Source organism: Oxyura jamaicensis, chromosome 14 (genome assembly GCF_011077185.1).
Source record: "Oxyura jamaicensis isolate SHBP4307 breed ruddy duck chromosome 14, BPBGC_Ojam_1.0, whole genome shotgun sequence".
NCBI lineage: Eukaryota > Metazoa > Chordata > Aves > Anseriformes > Anatidae > Oxyura > Oxyura jamaicensis.
In genome coordinates, this window is record NC_048906.1 from 10,770,541 (window position 1) to 10,790,459 (window position 19,919).

At 37.6% G+C, this 19,919-nt stretch overlaps 1 protein-coding gene across 10 annotated transcripts in view; it reads right to left on the minus strand.

Moving 5' to 3' along the window:
- Positions 1-19,919, minus strand: part of KATNIP (katanin interacting protein) — a 68,424-nt gene that overhangs the window by 26,301 nt on the left and 22,204 nt on the right. For all 10 annotated transcript variants that reach the window (XR_004754684.1, XR_004754685.1, XM_035339964.1 and 7 more), the window contains 4 exons: positions 19,457-19,660; positions 15,513-15,650; positions 9,249-10,128; positions 604-1,335 (listed from right to left, as the gene is read on the minus strand). Coding sequence is in view for 8 of the 10 variants with exons in the window: in XM_035339964.1 (XP_035195855.1) it covers positions 604-1,335; positions 9,249-10,128; positions 15,513-15,650; positions 19,457-19,660 (1,954 nt within the window). In the remaining 2 variants the exon portion in view is untranslated. The remainder of the gene's footprint in view (positions 1-603; positions 1,336-9,248; positions 10,129-15,512; positions 15,651-19,456; positions 19,661-19,919) is intronic.

The window sequence follows — 19,919 nt, forward strand, 5'->3', positions numbered from 1 at the left end:
GCTGGATATCAGGAAGAGGCTCTTCACTGAGACTCCTCAGGGACGTAGTCACTGCACCAAGCCTGTCAGAGTTTAATAAGCGTTTGGACTGTGCTCTTAGTCATACGGTCTGATTTTTTGGGTAGACCTATGTGGAGCCAGGAGTTGGACTCGATGATCCTTATGGGTCCCTTCCAACTTGGGATATTCTATGATTCTATAATTTCTACCTTTCACTGCATAGCAGACTAACCTAGAAAACCTAGTCAAATTTCAAGTAGTCATAAAAAGAAAATGAAAAAAAAAACCTTCTCCATCAACTTCTCCAAAATACCTGTGAAGACTAAAAACCAGCAGCCTGTAAATATTGCAGACTATCTGTTACTGAAATATGACCTAGTTGTTAAGACTTTGCTAAGAATAAAAATTAGCTCTATATGCTATTTAAATTCACAGTATCATTAAAGAACACATTCGTTTTGCATTACATTTTTAAATTAAAAGGACTAAATACTAACAAAGTGCCAATTTGCCTTGAAGTGGAAAGTGATAAAAAACAAGATGTATGTATTTGTTTATATTATACTACTGTTTCCACACAGAAAGTAAGAAATGATAGCATACCTCCAGACAAGGTTCCTGAAGCTTTTGCAATTTCTCCTTTAAAGATGCATTGTTCATTTAACACCATTACAATGTCTTTCACACCTCTGAAAGAGTGTATGCGAGATTTATTATAATTCCAAATCCTAATCATAGCTACTTGACAGGGATTCACAAAGTCAATAAAGATAAAGTGAGGTTTTCCAGGGGTAAATGGTGCTAGCCAAAGATGCATATCATCCTGCGTCAGATTTACCCCATCAATTAGATTGGTTACTACTCTGGGATCTTTGCCATAAGCTGGTAATATATTTATATCAGGTGGTTCAGCTGTTATTTTTGCAATCTGAACAGGCTCTCCTTTAGAACTGAAAACTTCAATTCCATTAAGACCAACATAATGTCTGTCTCCCCATGTTGTTCGAATGTCTATTACTAAGTGCTGCCCATAAGGTAAAACAGGGATTTTAAAATCACTTCCATCATGTGCCTCCACTGAATTTTCTTCTTGCCTTTTCGGTAGTGTTTGTACTCCCTCTTTTTTCATTAGATGATGTTCTCCAGTCCGGTTGATCTTCTGCTGATGGAGAAATTCATCAAAGATATCCCCTTGAAAATCCATGTTAGAGATTCGGCCACGATGGGAATAATTAAACTTTACCAAGGAGTTCCAGGACTCCTGCAGAGTATGTTCTTGTTCATTGTGCCACTTTGCTCTAGAGGTGGCTATGTCCTTGATAGAAAAGTCTTCATCTGAAAATAACATTACATATGAATTTAATGTATTGACAGCACTGGAAGCAAACGACTACAGCACACTTTCTAGAAGTATGCTGGTTATATTCATGTTCCCCAACTGAAATTCTGGTATATTAGCACTTTTATATTGCTTCTCTGTTAAAAAGGCTATGTCACAATTTCCCTTTCCATTTAGACATGATGAAAACAATTGAAGAGCAGAGCACATGCCAATATAACAAAATGCAAGTTTTAGACTGGAAATTCTTGACTCAACATACAAAATTTGCATACTGATACATTTCTTTAATTTAAGATCTTGGCCAAAACCCCTTGGAAAAAAACCTGCAGGAAGTGCACATTGTTAACTATACCCTACCTGCCATTACTACACTCCACATTTCATACTAGATTTGGAAAATGCCAGTACAACACTTTGCCTTTATTCCCACGTCGAATTTTAGAGATTTTTTGTATACGTCTCACACATTAAACAACTCAGATAGAAACAATGCAGATAGACAACGTGATACAAGTAAACACTTAAAATGTACAGACTGACAGAAGACAGTTAATATTTAAAAAGTTAATTAATCAATAAGACAGAAGCTCTTAGCTTCTCTCCATAGTATTTCTGCAAACACAAAGTCCATTCAATCTTTGCTGGTGGCAGTGTCCAAGTGCCTAATTTTACTTTTTGAGAGCTATTGAACCTCAGGCTGCAATGGACAGGCTGTATTTGCATTAAGCAGTGACCTACTAGTTGATCCAAGGACTTTACTCAGTGATACTTATTGGGTGGCCATCACAAGGTATCATCCTCTGCATTTCTGCAGAAGATCTTTCATACTGTTGGACAGAATCGAACTGTTTAAGTTTCCAAAGCATTACAGAAAAAAAAAAAAAAAAAAAAAAAAAGTGCTTCCTATTTCAGCAAAACAGGCTGAAATAAGTTGAGAAATTCCAGTGGAATGGGTAAATGAGGCACGATAAGAACAGAAGCAGAATTATTTGTACAGCTACTGGAAGATGACATAGCTTCTCTACTGCAGACGCATACTTATCTGTGGATGAAAATCAAAATTCTACAAATGTAGCATTTTAAGATAAACTCATGAAGCATCAACCCAGCATTTTTTGTGTAGTGGGTTAACCTTTGTTCTATCATTACTACCTGTAAATTTCAAATATGCTAAACTTTGAGTTTAAAATATTAGAAACTTACGATGTAATTAGTGTGCACTTCCTAAATGGAAAGAAATTACTTCTTACTCAAGGATTCCTTAAGCTTTGTATCACAAGGTAACAAATCCAAAAGCTAACTCCCGCTGAAAACATACTGCCAAAATGATGTTATTGCACATGAGTGCATCGGATAATGTGGATTAACCTGAAGAAATCACTTGACTATTAATTTCCTCATTCTACCCTGTGTGTATCTCATCTGCCTACATCTTTAAAATGGCTGCTGCCTTTCACCATCACTGGTGAAATGGTCAGGGCTGGGGGGCTAGACTATGCAATAAGTATAACTGGCACAGCAAAAACAAAACCTAATTGAAAGGATTTCACATGGTTTCCTTCTACCTCCTTTGAATGCATAGTTTTTCTGTAAATTGTAAAAAAATAGTTCAGAGCAGGTGGATTGTTTCTTACACATTTATAACCCCTTGTATATTTATACGGCACCAAAGAAATGCTATGCTCTTAGTGAAAATCTTCAACATAAGATTTAACAGTTTACCAGAAACTTACTTTTTCCTACACTTAGACAGAAAAAAAAGTCTGTAACAGCCTTGACATATAATGCTAAAAATACATTTGAGAAACCATCAGAATGATGGCTGGAAAGATAAACCTAAAGCATACTCTTTAGTGGGCCCTGAAGGGAGAAAAAATAAAATAAAATTGCTGCTTGAATTTGGCAAGGTAATTCTTTTAAATTTAGCATAAGATCTACATAACTACAGATCCTCCTCTTCCCTTCTGTCTTCTATATTCTACCTTTAACTACAACTTCCATTGCCATCATCCTCTTGCATAGGATCTGTCTTTCATTCAGGTTTCCTCAATCCCTAATTGCCCAAGCCACTGCATGGTATTAGCAACCAGGGCCTCGATGTCCTTCTTGTAGTGAGGGGCCCAAAGCTGAACACAGCACTCGAGGTGCAGCCTCACCAGAGCAGAGTACAGGGGGACGATCACCTCCCTGGTCCTGCTGGCTGCACTATTCCTGACACAGGCCAGGATGCTGTTGGCCTTCTCGGCCACCTGGGCACACTGCTGGCTCGTGTTCAGGTGAGCATCAACCAGCACCCCCAGCTCTTTTTCCACTGCACAGCTTTGCAGCCACTCTGCCCCATGCCTGTAGCGCTGCATGAGGTTGTTGTGGCCAAAGTGCAGGACCCAGCACTGAGCCATGTTGAACCTTTCTTTCTCAGTAAAATGAGGATTTCTGACTCTGCCACCTGTCAGTCCTGATGGGTCAGTACAAATGAGACCTAAAGCAGTACCCCTGGAAAAGGGAAGTCATGGCTGGGAATCGAGTATTCCTGCTAGCAAAGCTTGCACCTGGAGCAGAAGAGCTGGCATAAGAACAACAGTAATCCTACAGACTGGCCTGGGTCAGTTTCCAAATGGGCAAACAGAAATAATATCTGGACCCTACATATCGATAAAGCATAAGCAATGGAGTGAAGGATACAGGCTTCTATGGATGAGCAAGTCTCTGAGAGGTTATCCAGAGTAAATGCAGAACCCACCAGGACTGGCAAAAGGAACAGATGGGGTGCCATGTCTAAGGCGGGTGTAAATTGAACCATTAAACTGCCAGTGCCCAAAGCAACTACAAATAATTAAACAGCAAAGAGGGAAAGAGTCTTCAGTCATATGCATTTAAAGAAAAGTGGTGAGAAAAGAAGTAGATTCGGCATACATAGAGGATGAGGTGAGTGTTGCCTTCTATGCAGATGAGACCCAATCTCTCCTCTCCCTGGCCAGCAAGAGGAGAATAATGATGAAGCATCTCATGGTAATACAATTGGGGGCAGCATGCAAGAGGAGTCATGTGGGAGCAAAGCAAGCTCTCCTTGTGATCGTGCTGAGGAGCGGCTTAATGACTAAGAACAGATGATAACAAAGATTTTCAAAAAAGCTGTCACTTTTATATTTTCTTCAAATAAATGGAGAAAAGCAAGTGTAGTACTGAACAATTACAGGCCCATGGGCTAGATTTTAGTTCTGTACAATGTCCTTGAGTGGATACTAAAACAAATGGTTATCAAGAATAAATGCCAATTGCAATAAAATGCAAAATAATGTTTTCCCAAAAGACTACTTAAGACTAATTTTTAATTTTGGTTTTGGAATCACTGGGAAATAAGTAATGTTCCTAGCCTATCTATGGCCAATAATCTTTTACACCAGGGACAACTGAGATAAAAATAAGAACTTGAAAGCAGATGGGAAACTACCTGAAAGAGGGTTGTGTTCCATATACATAGGCATGAAAGACTGGAGACCAACCTGTCTGCTCTTCTCCATCCCGCATGGGAAATACAAACAGGAAACATATTTCACAGAAATATTTCAGAGAACATAAGTCATTTGCAAATCACTTCCTTGTTCAAATCATTGTCCCTGTGTATACTCGTGGGATGGGTGATCCTAAAGAGTACTTCCCAGGTTCTTACAATTTACCTGAATAAGATACTGCATATTTATTTAACACTTTAAAACACCAAAGCTTGAAAATTTCAAGATAGGCATTTACAGAAGAGCATTTCATATCCGTTGGCCTTCCCTGTTTTCGTTTTTTTTCTTTTGTTCCCTCCCCCCTTTTTTTTAAATGGTAAATACTCTAAGCAATACACAGATTACATCTCCAAAACACTTCTAGAAGAGTGCAATAGGAGTGATTTTCAATGGGAGGTTAACAGGTTTTTTAGCTACATTAAAGAGTGACAGCAGGAGAAGTGGAGCTCTGATAAGAAAGCAGAGGATAACCTGAAAGCACAGGTCAACGGCTGAAGATTTACAGGATTTGGCATTCCTTTTAGCATCTAAAATTTATTATTTTTATTTGAGCCTTGTGCAACTATTGTGGTACTTTGGTCATTAACTCTGCATATAGCTAAAGAACACTTGCAGGTGTTACAGACACATTCCCAGCCTTCTGCATGCCTGAGAGGATTGTATGATGGACACTATCTCAGAGTCCAGAAATAATGACACGTTCAGCATTCATCTCCCTTGTCAGTTTAGGAGGAATGTCTTGAATCACCAAGCCTTGTGTCCTGCTTCTGCCAGCAATGCACACCATGCAATTCCTCTCGCAACTTCAGTAAACTACATTTTGGGACAAAACTAGCTTGGAAAAAACTTCTTTCCTCTTCTCTTCTCTGTTGTATTAATCTCGTTTCTGTTCCCTGCAGCTATAAATAGCAATCATATTTCCATGCTGCAATCACACGCTTCGTTTCCCAAATCATTCTAAATGCTCTCTTCTGTTCCACTTCATAATCAGCTTTCCTGAAAGTGGATGATCAGAACCACAGTTTTCCAATTGAAGTCTCACAAGTGCCTGCACTGAGATAGTAACATTTCCCTAACTAACAGAAATGCCTCTGCAGATACATCCTCAGAGTGCACTGCTGTAATCATGCCTGCATTGCACTAGCATTTCATAGTCAGTCTGTGATCAACTATTCAGCCAAGATCTTCCTCTTCCTCAGTCATTTGCAATTGATGATTACTTAGCTTACAACTTAAGTTTCTGTTATTAGTCCCCAAATGACCTTGCAAGCAGTACTACTGAATTGCATCCTACTGCTGTCGCTCCAGTCCTCAAGTTCGTCTTTCTGTTCTTCAATCCTCTTAACTTTTAATACCCCAAATTATACGTTATATGCAAGTTTTGTCAGCATACTTTCATCATTTGCTATGAACACTGAAGCAGTTACCAAAGATAAAACTGTATGTTTTAATAGCAACAGTAACTCAAGCCAAGTATGCATGTATGTGCTATTTCTAATTTCTGTTGTTCTCATTATTCTTCATTTAAAGACCAAAGATGAGCTGCAATGTTGCATATGGGCTTGTGCAGAGTCCCCTTTGTCACATACTTCTATTGGGAAATTGCAGTTGTCCCAGCTCTGTAAAAGTTTAAATTCACCACTCAGGGAAAGACATAAAACTGTTTCCCTGTTGTTAATGCTCACTCAGTTACACTTTGAAAATGACTTCACCCTGCACAGTACACAGAGAACGACAATTGTAAAATGTGATCTTCTCTGGGACAACCATGTATTGGGAGTTAGATTGTCAATTTTTCAGTTTTAAGCTCCGGGTAACAACCTGCTCTGAGCAAGGTTAGAGGACATCCTAACAAGAATCATGATAACCCTCATCTGATTGTTTTAATTTAAACTCCTAAATTCTTGCTATTTTTATAACTGAAAAGAAACCATTAAGGTGGGATTTGTTTACAATGTCAGTAATATTGACAAGTTTTAAAAACTCAAAGTCTCTCAAGAGGGCTATTCATATGCATACCATAAAACACAAAGTATATGCAGCCAAGTTAATGGGGCTGTAAGATCTCTGGTTTGTTTCTCAGCATTGGCTTTCTATTTATTCTAGGCATGCATCAAAGCAAAGGTTAAAAGAGAACACAATACAGTAAGAAGCTTCATACGCCATCTTGTGATTTGGTCAAATCTGTTGCTTTTAATAGAGAGAAATTGCTTATCCTGCATTGTTACGAAACCTCTGTTAAACGATATATTTTACGTGCTTCCATTACAAGTAGGTTTTAACTTCTTAACATAATGCAAAATCTGATTTAGAGGATTTATATAAGATAAAATATATTCCAGAATTAGATGAATAGCACTGCAACAAAGAAGAGAGATTTAGGCCTACCAAATACAGAGTGCATTATACGGCTTGTGGATTGGCCTGTATATAATATACTTATTCAGACTTGCACATGACACTTTTGTCACAGAGAGAAAGCTGAGAATTTAGGAACATAAGCTTAGTTAAAACACTGAGATCAAGAACATAAATAAATAAATATCAGTTTTCCCTTTTTAATCCCCTTCTTTAAATACACAGCTGAGCAAAACTGCAAACACGAAGATACAGCTCTTTATTTTGAAAGTCATTTAAAAAAATCTACCTGTTTTCTGCTTACACAGTAAAAGAAGAGAATGAAAAGGCAGTTTTGAAAGTTAGATTTGAAAGTATAGTGCTTATATTCTTTTTTTTTTTTTTCTTTTTTTTGGGGGGTGGGATATTACAGAATGGATAAAATGACAACCATATTGTAAAAAACCTTTTGAGCGGAAAAAAAAAAAAATGTTTTTCTTTGCAAAGCTTGATCTGGGGTTACAATTATACAAATTCTCTCTCAGAATTGCCTTTTTAGTCTTTAAATAGTATTAAATCAATATATATATATATATATCCTTGTCTGTGGGCACTTAATTCTATTGCTTCTGCAAGGCTGTCTGGCCTAACATGCACTCATTTAAGTAAGGATAAACAGGCACCTTGTTAGTCTGTTTTAAGGTACTTACTGGGTTTATATCACTACCTGAGATATATCAACACTCATAAGGATTGGTAGGAAAGGCAACCTTCTAACGCAGCTTTAAAAAACACTGTGCTCAAACTCCATGGGCAAGACAATTTCAGGTAGGTCAGGCCTCACTGCCGAAGAATCAGACAGGTAACAGCTGCCCCCCACTAATTATGCTGCTACTGATAGGCTGTAAAAAAAGTGAACTCGTGCTCATTTTTAGCAAAATGCTTGTTTCTTTTAATATGACTTTGTCCAGACATTCTGCTTCTAGAGTCCCCAAAATGAGATAGCACACTGTACTGTTACTGAGCAAAGCTGCTAAATTTGTGCACAAGTGAATCACATAGTTTTCAGATTAAGGAATCCATTAACTTTGTTGTCTCTGTATCTTATTTCTCTGAATTGCATACACAAACAGGACAGAGATGCATGTACAAAGCTGATGAAAAGAAGCAATAGTAGAAATTACTGTAGGCAGCATATAGTCTCACCGAGAAAGACACAAACCTACCACACAACTTGTAAATTTATTATCCTGAGCTCATGCTCTTCCTCTTTTTTTTTTTAAAAAAAATTTCATTGATAGTTTTAATTTTCTCCAAATGAATTTTAACATACTAACTCAGAATGTAAATTCTTCAGAAAAACAACATTTCATGTCCAGCATAGGACAAAGAGAGAGACGATGAGCATTGTCATAGTATGAATGAAAAAAACTGAATACTGCATATATATGTGTATATATATATGTATAACTAAGATAAAACTGTCCATACATTCAGAAATTGCCAACAGGTGAGAGAGGTGATCCTTTCTCTCCACTCAAAACTGGTGATGCCACATCAGGAGTATTATGTCCAGCTCTGGGCTCCACAGTACAAGAGATATTAGCTTACTGGAGCTAGTCCATCCTATGGCTACAAAGATCATTAAGAAACCAAAGCACCTTTGGGTATGCCAACAGAGATAGGAATCTACAGCCTGGAGAAGACAAGGCTCAAGGTGATCTTATCAATATGTATAAATACCTGATGGGAGTGAATAAAGACAAAAGAGCCAGACTCTTTTCAGTGGTGACCAGTGAAAGAACAAGAGGCAATGGACACATTGAAATCCATGAAACTCAATCTGAACATGAGAAAATACTTTTGCAGTGAGGATAGTTCAACACTAAATGACCCAGCCCGACACAGTTCTGGACAACCTGTTTTGGCTGACTCTGCTTGAGCAGGGAGGCTGACTACATGATGCCAAGAGATCCCTTTCAACCAGAGATTCTGTGCTTCTGTGAAATGAAGAAAATATCAGCCCTTGCAGTAAAGTTATTATTGTAAGATCTTACCTTTGGGTGCCAAATCATCTTCTTTAATATTTATAGTATTTAATCTCTGCTTTCTTACACTTCTCCTTCCACTTGTAGGGTACTCTAAGCTGCTGCAATGTTCGTTAGAAAACTGCTCCGAAATGTCCAAGCCAACACCATCATCCTTTCTGGCTAGCATTTCTACTCTTTCACCTCCATTTGTATTTCTGCTTCTGGATCTTCCCAGATCATTTCTCTGACATTTGATATCTTCGTTAGTTCTATCTGAAAAGTTCGTCATGATTATATCTGACTGTGTTTGAAACCTCACACCTAAATCATGTTCTGTAGCAAGCCAGGAAGGCTTCTGCTTACTGGAAACATCTTGATTATTCTCTGCTACTTGGGAAGATGGCTGTAACCAAGAAGGAAGTCCACCTGGAGAATCAGACAGCTTTCTTCCTGTTATCTTTTCCATTTGCTCACTCAAAGAAAGTTCATCATCAGATTGAACATGCTCAATAACTTCTCGCGCTGGTGCATTTTCTTTGGTATCTTTTATGCAAACGTGAGATGGGAACACTTTTAGATCATTCTCTAACTCAGTCAAATTTTCCTTAGTAAAGCTGATTGAGTTCACTTTATCCTCAATGTGATTTTCTTCTGGAAGAGATTTCCAGTTTAGTGAAGTACAGTTTGACTGTAAACATGTAAATTGCAGGTTGTCTGTGGCTGCAGCTGCATTTCTTTCTTTCCTTTCATTTGAAGGATAGGTAGTAATATCTTGCTTGCAATCTGTAAGGTCAATTGTAGTGCTATGGTCAGTGATGAGATCTCCAGAGGCTCTCTCTAATTCACCATCAAATACGAGGTTCTCATCAACATATAATTTCACCTTCTTTGCTCCAACATCAAGGTCCTGGAAAAATAAAAGCACGGAGATTTCCATTAAGGTGTTCAAACATTAGGTACAACTCTTTCAGAACTCTGACAAACAGATGAAAACAATGAAAACCCTGTATCAGCAACATACTTTAAGTACTTTTTAAATGAAAACCTCAAATAAGTGAAAATTACAGTGGAATATTTAAGATTTTACTTAATAGGACCAACGGCTCTTCTAGACATTACTATGAACCCTTTTGGCTGAAACCTAGAAAATAAATGCTTATATATTTAGAAAACCTTGAGCTAAAACACCTAGCTTAAGTATATTTATATTTGATCAGGATGTAAATTCCAGACGCAGATTTTGCTTCAGCACCTTTAAGATTCACGGCTTACTTGACATGTATGCTACACAGCAAACAGCTTGTCGCATTAAGGGGTGTAACTGATTAACCATTATGGGTCTGGCTGGATTCAGGGTACTGAACTATCACGGTTTATTACAGCAACAGGTACACAGGTTCTTAGGATTGCCAGCGATAATTTACAGCATAGGCAGCTCTGGAAGCAGCTCTGCAGAAAAGCACGTGTGGGATCAAGTCAGGCACAGTCAGCAGTGTGCCTCTGTGACTACAAAGGCCAACCGCACTCTGCACTGTGATGCAGAGTGGTAACTCCTAACTCGTGATACTCCACCTGAAAAACTGAATATCGTCATCCCCTTTCATCCTATCCATCTCCAAGAGAGGTGCTGACAAAGTGGGGAGAGCCGAGCAAAGGCCCACTACTATGGCTGGGACTGGAGCACATGGCTTCGAATAGAGGCTGAGGGAGTGGGTTTGGCCAGCACAGATGAAAGAAGGTAGAACAGGGATCAAATCATAGCTTCTCCTGTCCACAAGGGTGCTTGCCTCAGAGGACGACCAGAAAAAGACATGAGGCCAGAGATACAGACTGCATCGAGAAAGGTTTCAGTCTGAATATAAGAAAACAGATCTTTCTCAAGAGTGATTTATCTTTGCACAGTACACAGAGGGGGCGTATAACCTCTATCTTGGAGACTTTCAAAACTCAGCTTGACCAAGTCTAGAGCAACCAGATTTGGCTTCATAATCAGCCCTGCTCTGAGCAGGAGACAGGGCTTACAGACCCACTCTCATTCAGCCTAAATCTTTTAGTAAATCTATATGGAAGCATGGAAAGGTGACAGCAGGTTCCCTTAGGCCCTGCAGCCATTCAACACCAGAAGTGCAATAGGCATGCAAGCACAGCACATGACTGTCTGATGAAAGATGGGCATTTCCCCATAAATCCAAAAGACTGATCCTGCTCAGGTTTGCAATCTGTTTTAGAAAGAGTACTGATGCTGGTTTTAACATACAAAGTTTTACATAATTTCCCTACTGGATTTCAAAATATAAACTCTCTTAAGCTAAAAAGATAAAATTCAACATAGACACACATAAAATGAAGCACACAGGAAGAACAGCTCCCTTATAAAAACTAATTCAACAAGCTAGGACCCTTCTACCTGGAGGAAAAGATAATGAAAGAAGAAAAAAAATCATGCATAACTGTTTGGACGAAGATTTATAGACTCTTGTCCCATCTGACAGACGACTACAGAGCTTCAAATTATATTGGTGCAGTCCAGGCTAAACAAACTAAAATTAATTACACAAATAGTAGTTGAGTTGGCAACTCCTCGTCAAGAGATATTGTGGATACTACAAGTTTGCATGGGATCAAGGAAGACCAACTGAATTAATGGAAGAGAAATCCATTGCAGGTTACTGAAGACAAAAAAAAAAAGAAAAAAAAAAAAAGAAAAAAAATCACATTTGCCCTAGGAAGTCTCCAAGATGAAAATTGCTTCTAAGCTGAGACAGTATCAAGAAGAATTATCATGTATGTTTGCCTTTAATCATATTCGAGTCATGCTTACTATATTTTCTTGCCTGCTGCTGAAGACAGGCCACTGGCTAGATGGACCTTTGATCTGATGCAATGCAGCAGGATTTACAGTTTGTAATATACTTTACTTTTGTGATTGAGACATACCAGGATTGCAGACTGAACTCTTCAGATCAAATACAGAAATGAGAATCTGTATAGTGATTGTAATTTGGAATACTATCTTTTTAATTATTATGATTTTTCTAGTCTCAGTTGCTAACACAGAATGTTTATTATGGTGTTTCTATGTTGGCACATTCACGTACAAGCTTTCTGTCTGCCCCTAATAACTTCTAATTCACTGATACAACCAACATCCAACAGATTTGATAGAACAGATGTTCTCAAACATGACAGAACCCCACAGTTTGAGAGAGCTAACTGGCTAAAGGAGACAGAAAAAAAAAAAAAAATAGACCCTATACTGAAAAGAAGGTGAGAATAATACAGTTTCAGGAATTCGGGACAACAGTGGCTGATCAACTATTTTGTCAGCACACATTTCTCTATTTGTCACAAAACAGATTGTTTGTTTCACCAACCAAAGATACAGGGCAGACCATCCTGTGAGTCAACTTGCAGTCAACAAAGGAGAATTTGTGCAGAGGCAACTGCAGCCAGGATATTGTAATATGGAATGCAAAACATGTTCCTGATTAAAAAAAAAAAAAAAAAAAAAAAAAAAGATGACAACGAGAGAGAGCCTTCATTAACTTTTCAGAGAATAGCTGTAAACCCAGTTTAATTAGTCATTACGTCATGGCTGCCTGCATTACTCTTAAAGTATCATAAAGCACTGGATGTCTGTAATGATGCATTTGGTCATAAAATGATTTCTTTTTTTCCCCTTGAACCACAGGGGACACCACTAGATTAATCTAACTGGGGATCAAAGCACTGTAATTATATGCATAAAAAACTAACTACATAGCTTTGCCTGAAATTATGATGGGAAAGAGAAAGACTATCAGGATGCTCCAGTAACATTATTTTCCAAATGTTTGTATGTCTGGACAATTAATTTCCCCTTTAAATGCTACAGGTATTGGATATACGCAGTTGAATTTGGGATAACTCCAACATTTCTACAGAATATGTTAGCTTTTATTGCAGTTTTGAATATTCAAACTGTAATTCAAAGTCCTGTGTTTGGAACAGATATACCTGCATGGAACCACAGGAATATACATGTGTATTTTGGAAATTATTTGTCAAATTCATCTTTTAAATTAAAATCTGCAACAGTTTAAGAACAAAATGTATTGAAATGAGTCCCCCTCATTTTGTGAAAACAGTTTTATGGTTCCTCAATATTCTTTCCTGGCTTTCAACTTCAGCCCTAACAGAGCACCTGCTGGCATAGTGCTTTCCCATATAGAAACAGAGAGTATATTTCTGGACATTTCAATGGTATTTGTCAGGAAGGACAAAGCTTTAAACTGGAGACACTTTTCTGTGAATTATAGCTGCACAGAAAACAACATTGCCTCTGCCTGACTTCTCAAAGAAAAGTGAAAAAGGAGGCGCAATAAGTCAAAAACAAGAAGGAAAAAGTATTTCTATAAACCTAACTCTGTGGGAACAAAGCTCCAGATTAGCCAGGAACTGCAAAACCACAACTGTACAGACAATGCACCCCAGTCCAATGACTTGGGTGAAAAAAATATCCAACTCAAGAGAACGGATATGAAATCCGTTACGGATCTAAACAGATAAGAAATACACACAAGGACGAGTAATCACTTGAAAGAGAAAATTATCCAGTTGGAAAGCAACTGAAACATCCATGCATTTAAGTATTAATTCCATTTACAGATTTGTGAAGACATACCACACTCACTACATAGGATCTTATGAAAAGGGCTTTAAAAGTATCAAGTAACAATTCAATTTCAGGGCCAGAGAAAGTATTTACATGCTTGACAAACTTGAAAAAAAAAGGGTGTCTTTACTCTTGATCTGTTTTCACAGACTAAAAAAGACCACGTTTTTCATGGACCTCATCTGAAGTAAATAAAGAAGGCAAAGTGAAGCGTTCTCTGAAACTTTCTTTGTAATGCACTAAACCAATGAACATATGACAATAATCTGACCTGGTTTTTAGAGCTTCCTTCAGACAGATTTTTCCTACTTTCAGAATCAAAACCTAAAACTCAAATATTTTCAAAAATCCATAAGTACTGGTCTGAATAGTCTTTAATCTATTTGAAGAAGTACATGAGCACCTCTTGCTTATGTGGTTTTTAAGGGAAAGAAGGCTAGAACAGTTAAAACACAACTACAGCTCTGGATTTATATTAGCAGGAAGAAAATTGTTAGTTAAGTGTATTTTTGTTTCTGATCCTTCTCAGACAAAATGTCCTCATGACAAATTATAGTTAGGCAGAACTGCTTTGATTATTCCTTCATATTAAGAATAATGAGCTCATGTATATTGCTGGACTGCAACTGAAATCCATGGGATTACAATCCTAATGGATTTTACAGCTCACCTCATAGCAGTTTATTAAAAAAAAAAAAAAAAAAGTATTGTAACACACAAATATGTTTGTGTGTGTTTCCCATATATTCAGTAGGTTTGGTAACAAACCATAGTATTACCTCCAAAAACAACAATCCCTTTCACACCCTAACTATAATGGAACATTCTGTAGCTTACATTTTAATAGAAAAAAGCTATTAAGATTTCAGAAAATATGTATAAATCACATGATAACAAATTTGTTTAAGCTGTTCACTCCACAGGCACTTCCATACATATAAGTTACCACGTGTGCTTATATAAGAACATGGATGAGAGAAAGACCACAGGGATAAAGCCTCTTATTTATAAAATAGAGCAGCAAATCCTCTTTCATCCGGTACCTGGGATTTTTTTTTCCTCAACACTTCAGTGTACAAACAAGAACAATTTCCATGGTGACATTCAAACACACAAACAAGAGACCATCTGTCATCAGATGTCTCTCTTGTTACACTAGATTACTGGTTATGTTATGTATATGCAGTTAGTATATTTTTAATTAAAGTAACAAAACAAAAATTGAGCAACAGTCACCCTGTTTATACCTACATGAGAAATCCAGCATTTATTTACATATCGTAATAAAGCAACTCAGAGTCCTGAATATGAAGGTGCACTTACCTTTGTATATTTATTTCTCACCACAGTAGAAGATCACCTGCAAGAACGTGCAAGCCTTTTGCTACGTCTTTTGAGATTTGTAACAGCATTCATAGAAAATGCTAACTGTATGAAAATGTTCGTGTTTACATTGCTACAACTTACAATCAACAACAGAAGCAAAAACTGCAGTAAACAGGGGCCTCCTCCTAGCTCCATATTTCACTAGAGAAAATGTCACCTATTTTTATTTCATACTTTTGGAAAGAAAATTAAACTGATTTTCTATAGGAAAAGTAGAGCATGCATAGAGGAGTTGAGAAAAGACTACTTACACTAGTTGTTGTGTTGTAATTCCAAATCTTGATCTTGGATATACCAAAGTCACGTGACCGGGTGGGATTGCGGATAACAAAGTAAAGTTGGATGGGAGGATGGAAAGGGCACATCCAAAGGAAGCATTCCTTTGTCGTCTAAAAACACATACAAGCAGACTGTCACCAGTACTCCTTCTTCCAAAGCAGGATATTTAATTAGCTCACCACCCCACAGGAAAAAAATCCATTAGAAAAGTAACCATTTAATAAAAGCTGTTATGTTAAGAGCAAAACCTTAAACTTATTTTCAAACAGTAAATCCGACTCTTCTGCCTGTAAGACAGCTCACAACCTGACTATTAGATAAAGGTCAGCTGCTTGCCATCCCAAGTGAGACATCTGCATGCTCATGAATGACAGGCAGTCTGCCATGCTTTGTAACTGCAGGGTCAAAGCAAGTCCAGTTTATTTTAATCAAATTAATCAGCTTTGCAGGCACTAGAGAGGATCACTGAGCACAATGGACACTGCATAATCATTTTACAATTTCTTAAAGTGCTTGTGCTCCTGTTTTACCATCTAAAGAGGGGAATCAAATTTACTTCACTACCTTCATTTTAATCATGATTTGAAGATAATTAATTTCACTTGCAGATATATTCCTTAGAGCTATATTTAAAATTTTCTACGATAAAATAGAAATCTCCAATATCGATTTTACAGACAACTGACAATCAAGACAGTTTAAAGTACCAAAGTATGCCTAATTCTGTACATGTTTAGAAACTGAAAAAAAAAAAAAGGATGTGTGGCAAAGAAAGAAGCAAGGCATAAAGAGTTTCAAAATCAACATTTTAAATGTTAATATACACGACGTCAAATTTTACCCCAAAACAGAGAAGAATAAGGGCAAAATGTAAACATACATGTAAACAACATTTCAGTGACCTGAGATGAGCAGGTTAAGTTACCTTCCTTCCTATTTTCAAGGAAAATACATACAGTATTTTACATACAGTCACACAGCAGGTACACAAAGTCAGTATTTTTCCACATCCTTTCACTTAGAACTGAGTCTTTCAGTTTTCCCTATAGATGGTAAATAAAACTTTCATATCGAGTAATTTAAATATATGTCTGATGATGCTACGGACAGACCTCTGCCTGCTGAAAGATACCACAAACAGAACCAGTTCTGAGTGGTCATCTACCTATTCAAAGTTCTGACGGTAGATGTCGTCTCTGCCCCAGAGGCCTCTCAAAAAGCTCTGAGACATCATCACTACTTTGAATGCATTTGGGGCATAACAGCTATACAAGCACCAGAAGGGCTTATTCCTTTTTACATTTAAAAAAAAAAAAGTCGCTTAACATTGAAGAATATCCCTCAAACCAGTGAAATCCCCATTCCAGGATCAGCTACATGTATTTGAGCCATACTGTGAACAAGCATGATTAAAAAAACAGTAATGATTTTCCAACAGCAGACGTGATGAAGGTCTTCTCCAGAACTCAGACCTCTTAAGTCAGGACATGATGGCCTAGAAATCAGGAGGTTCTCTGGGTATACTGAGACAGTGCCAAAGGTACTTTAAAAGGCAGGCAGACTCAGAGCCAAAATGGACTCTGGAGAGACCCGTTTGTGCTTCTATCCAGAAGCTCTATAAAAGCTTCCAAACAACAGAAGAAATAATCAGCCTGGCTCCAATATGTTCTCTTAAGTGAGAAGCAACTGTGGAGATAGTATTGTTCAACAGTGGAAATGCTTAGGAATGAGCATACTCATTTCAAAGAGCTGACACCAGAACTTCAAGATATGTTAATGAATCCATGCCAAAACTCAGTCTGTGGACGACGCTCGTGCTTTAAAACATTATACATTAGGTACTCTGCTCTGGAGTTACTCTCTTTGGCATTAACACTGAAAAAATCTATCCCCAAAGTTCTTTGAACTATCAGGGTGAACCTGATATGCCAGGAGTACTCATTATATTTGAACTGGATCAAAGAAAAAAAGTGAAAGCTGGAACCTTTGTTGTTAGATTTTCAGAGGGATTGGCCTCTGATACATTGCTTTGTGTGGGCACTGAAGGTATGCCTGATGCAGAGGAAAGGAAGGCTTGAGCATTGAGGAAATTAACAAACCAAAGGAATAAGTTACACTGTAATCAAATAAAAATAAAATTTCATGGCTTAAGAATAATGGGATATGTGAATATATGAAAAATGCTGTATAATGGATTAATAATTGCATTAATACACAATATATAACTATCCAGGAAGTCTGAGAATCACAACTACTACTACTACCACCGTGTGTAAACCACCACAGAGCACGACCTATAAATGAGACAAGGCATTTAAGACACACAAACTACAATTTCCAGAAGACAGCAAGAAAGAGGTTACAAGTAGAAATATTTGTCTAGAAATAACATTCCATACCGAGTTTCAATTAACTTTTAAAGTATTATACATTTGCCCTCTTTCTATTTTCATTCACCCTGCAAGTCGAAGAGTATCATTAGCATGAAATGAGCTAAAATTTGTACTTTTAAAAGACTAAATCATTTAGTAAATTCAGCCACTAATATCATACTCATTTTTATTAGAATCCTAGCTCTGAAGTCCCACGGTGAGTTTCAAACACTTTATATCATCAATATGTCAAAAGACATACAGTGAATCCCAAGAACAACTGAAAACATGACAGTATGAAGAGCTATGAAGTTTTCTGATCTCTGCAGTAGCACCAGAATTTCACAGAATCACAGAATTATAGGGTTTGGAAGGGACCTTGAGAGATCATTGGGTCCAACCCCCCTTCCAAAGCAGGTTCCCTGGAGCAGGTTGCCCAGGTAGGCATCGAGACGGGCCTTGAATGTCTCCAGAGAAGGAGACCCCACAACCTCCCTGGGCAGCCTATTCCAGTGCTCCATCACCCTCACCATGAAGAAGTTCTTTCGCACAGAACTTCCTGTGCTTCATTTTGTGGCCTTGTCCTGTCCCCACAAACTATTGAAAAGAGGTTGGCCAAATCCCTCTGTCTTCCACACTTAAGGTATTTATAGACATTGATAAGATGCCCTCTCAGTCTTCTTTTCTCAAGGCTGAACAGACCCAGGTCTCTCAGCCTTTCCTCATAGGGAAGACGCTCCAGGCCCCGTATCATCTTCGTGGCCCTCCGCTGGTCTCTTTCCAGGAGATCCCTGTCTTTTTTGTACTGTATTTCATTCCAGTTACGTAGAGTTCATTGTCTTCAGTACGTAAAAGCACCTCATCTTACTATCTAACAGAAAAACTATGCAGTAGTTTTCTTTACCACACCATACATTTTTCTTAATCTCTTGTTCAAAAGCACCTACCTAACCATCCTTATTCTTCCATGGTCCTTCCCTAGGTAAAAGCATAACAAGGGGACAGGAGAAAAAGAAGTACATTTCAGTCTTAAGTTTACTGAAATTCACATTTAATAACTGGAAGAAAAAGCAGTGAAGCTCCTATACTTTCAGATCACAAGTAGTACTTGGTTTAACAGCAGACTTCATGTAAAAAATGCAAAATTCCTTGTCCTTAAAGTTTTGTGATCTTGTTCTATGGATGCTATGATTATATTACAATAGTTTAAAAACCAAACGTGTTCCTTCACCCATGATAATATCACAGTGTTTATATATAAAGAGGCACAGATAAAGGTGCCTCCCTCCAATTGCTAAGTTAACTAAGTCAAACAAATTAATCAAATTCTGTTCAAAGCCATTATAACTGAATACCAACATCTTGTACAGGAAAGCTGGATTTGTTAATAATAAACTGTAATTTTTATGTTTTTAATTTTCAGATAGCTGTTCTGCAAGTCAGGTTCAAAATGAAATCATGCAATCAAACAAAAAAAATAGTGATGAAATATTACAGAAATAGTAAAATAAGAAGTTGTTACATTCAGGACTAAGCTGTCTTACATTTAAGTTCTGATTGACCAAGCAGCACAAATCCCCTGGGTAGTCAGCATTTCGAATGTCCACATCATGAGGAGACACAAATATCTTTTCATTGCATAAATCAAAGAATTCCACCTCTCTCAAGCCAACGTTTACTGGATTTCCCCAGTTAGAAAGAAGTTCCATAGTCACATAAATGGCATCGCGTACTTCCACACTTGTCATCTGGACCCAAATGAAATAAAACAAAAAATTTGACAAAACAACAAAGTCTGCAACAACATGAAGACTTAATACTACAATGCAGACAATTCAGAAACAAAAGGCCTTTAAAGTCAAAGCTATCTGGATGATATTTAATCATTCTGGACTCTACTAATTCTGCCCCACACCAACTAATAAACCTGTAGCAGGGTAAGAGAACAGAACTTATCACCCTCTTAGATTTCATCACTCCAAAGCCTAAGGAGAAAACAGCTCTCTG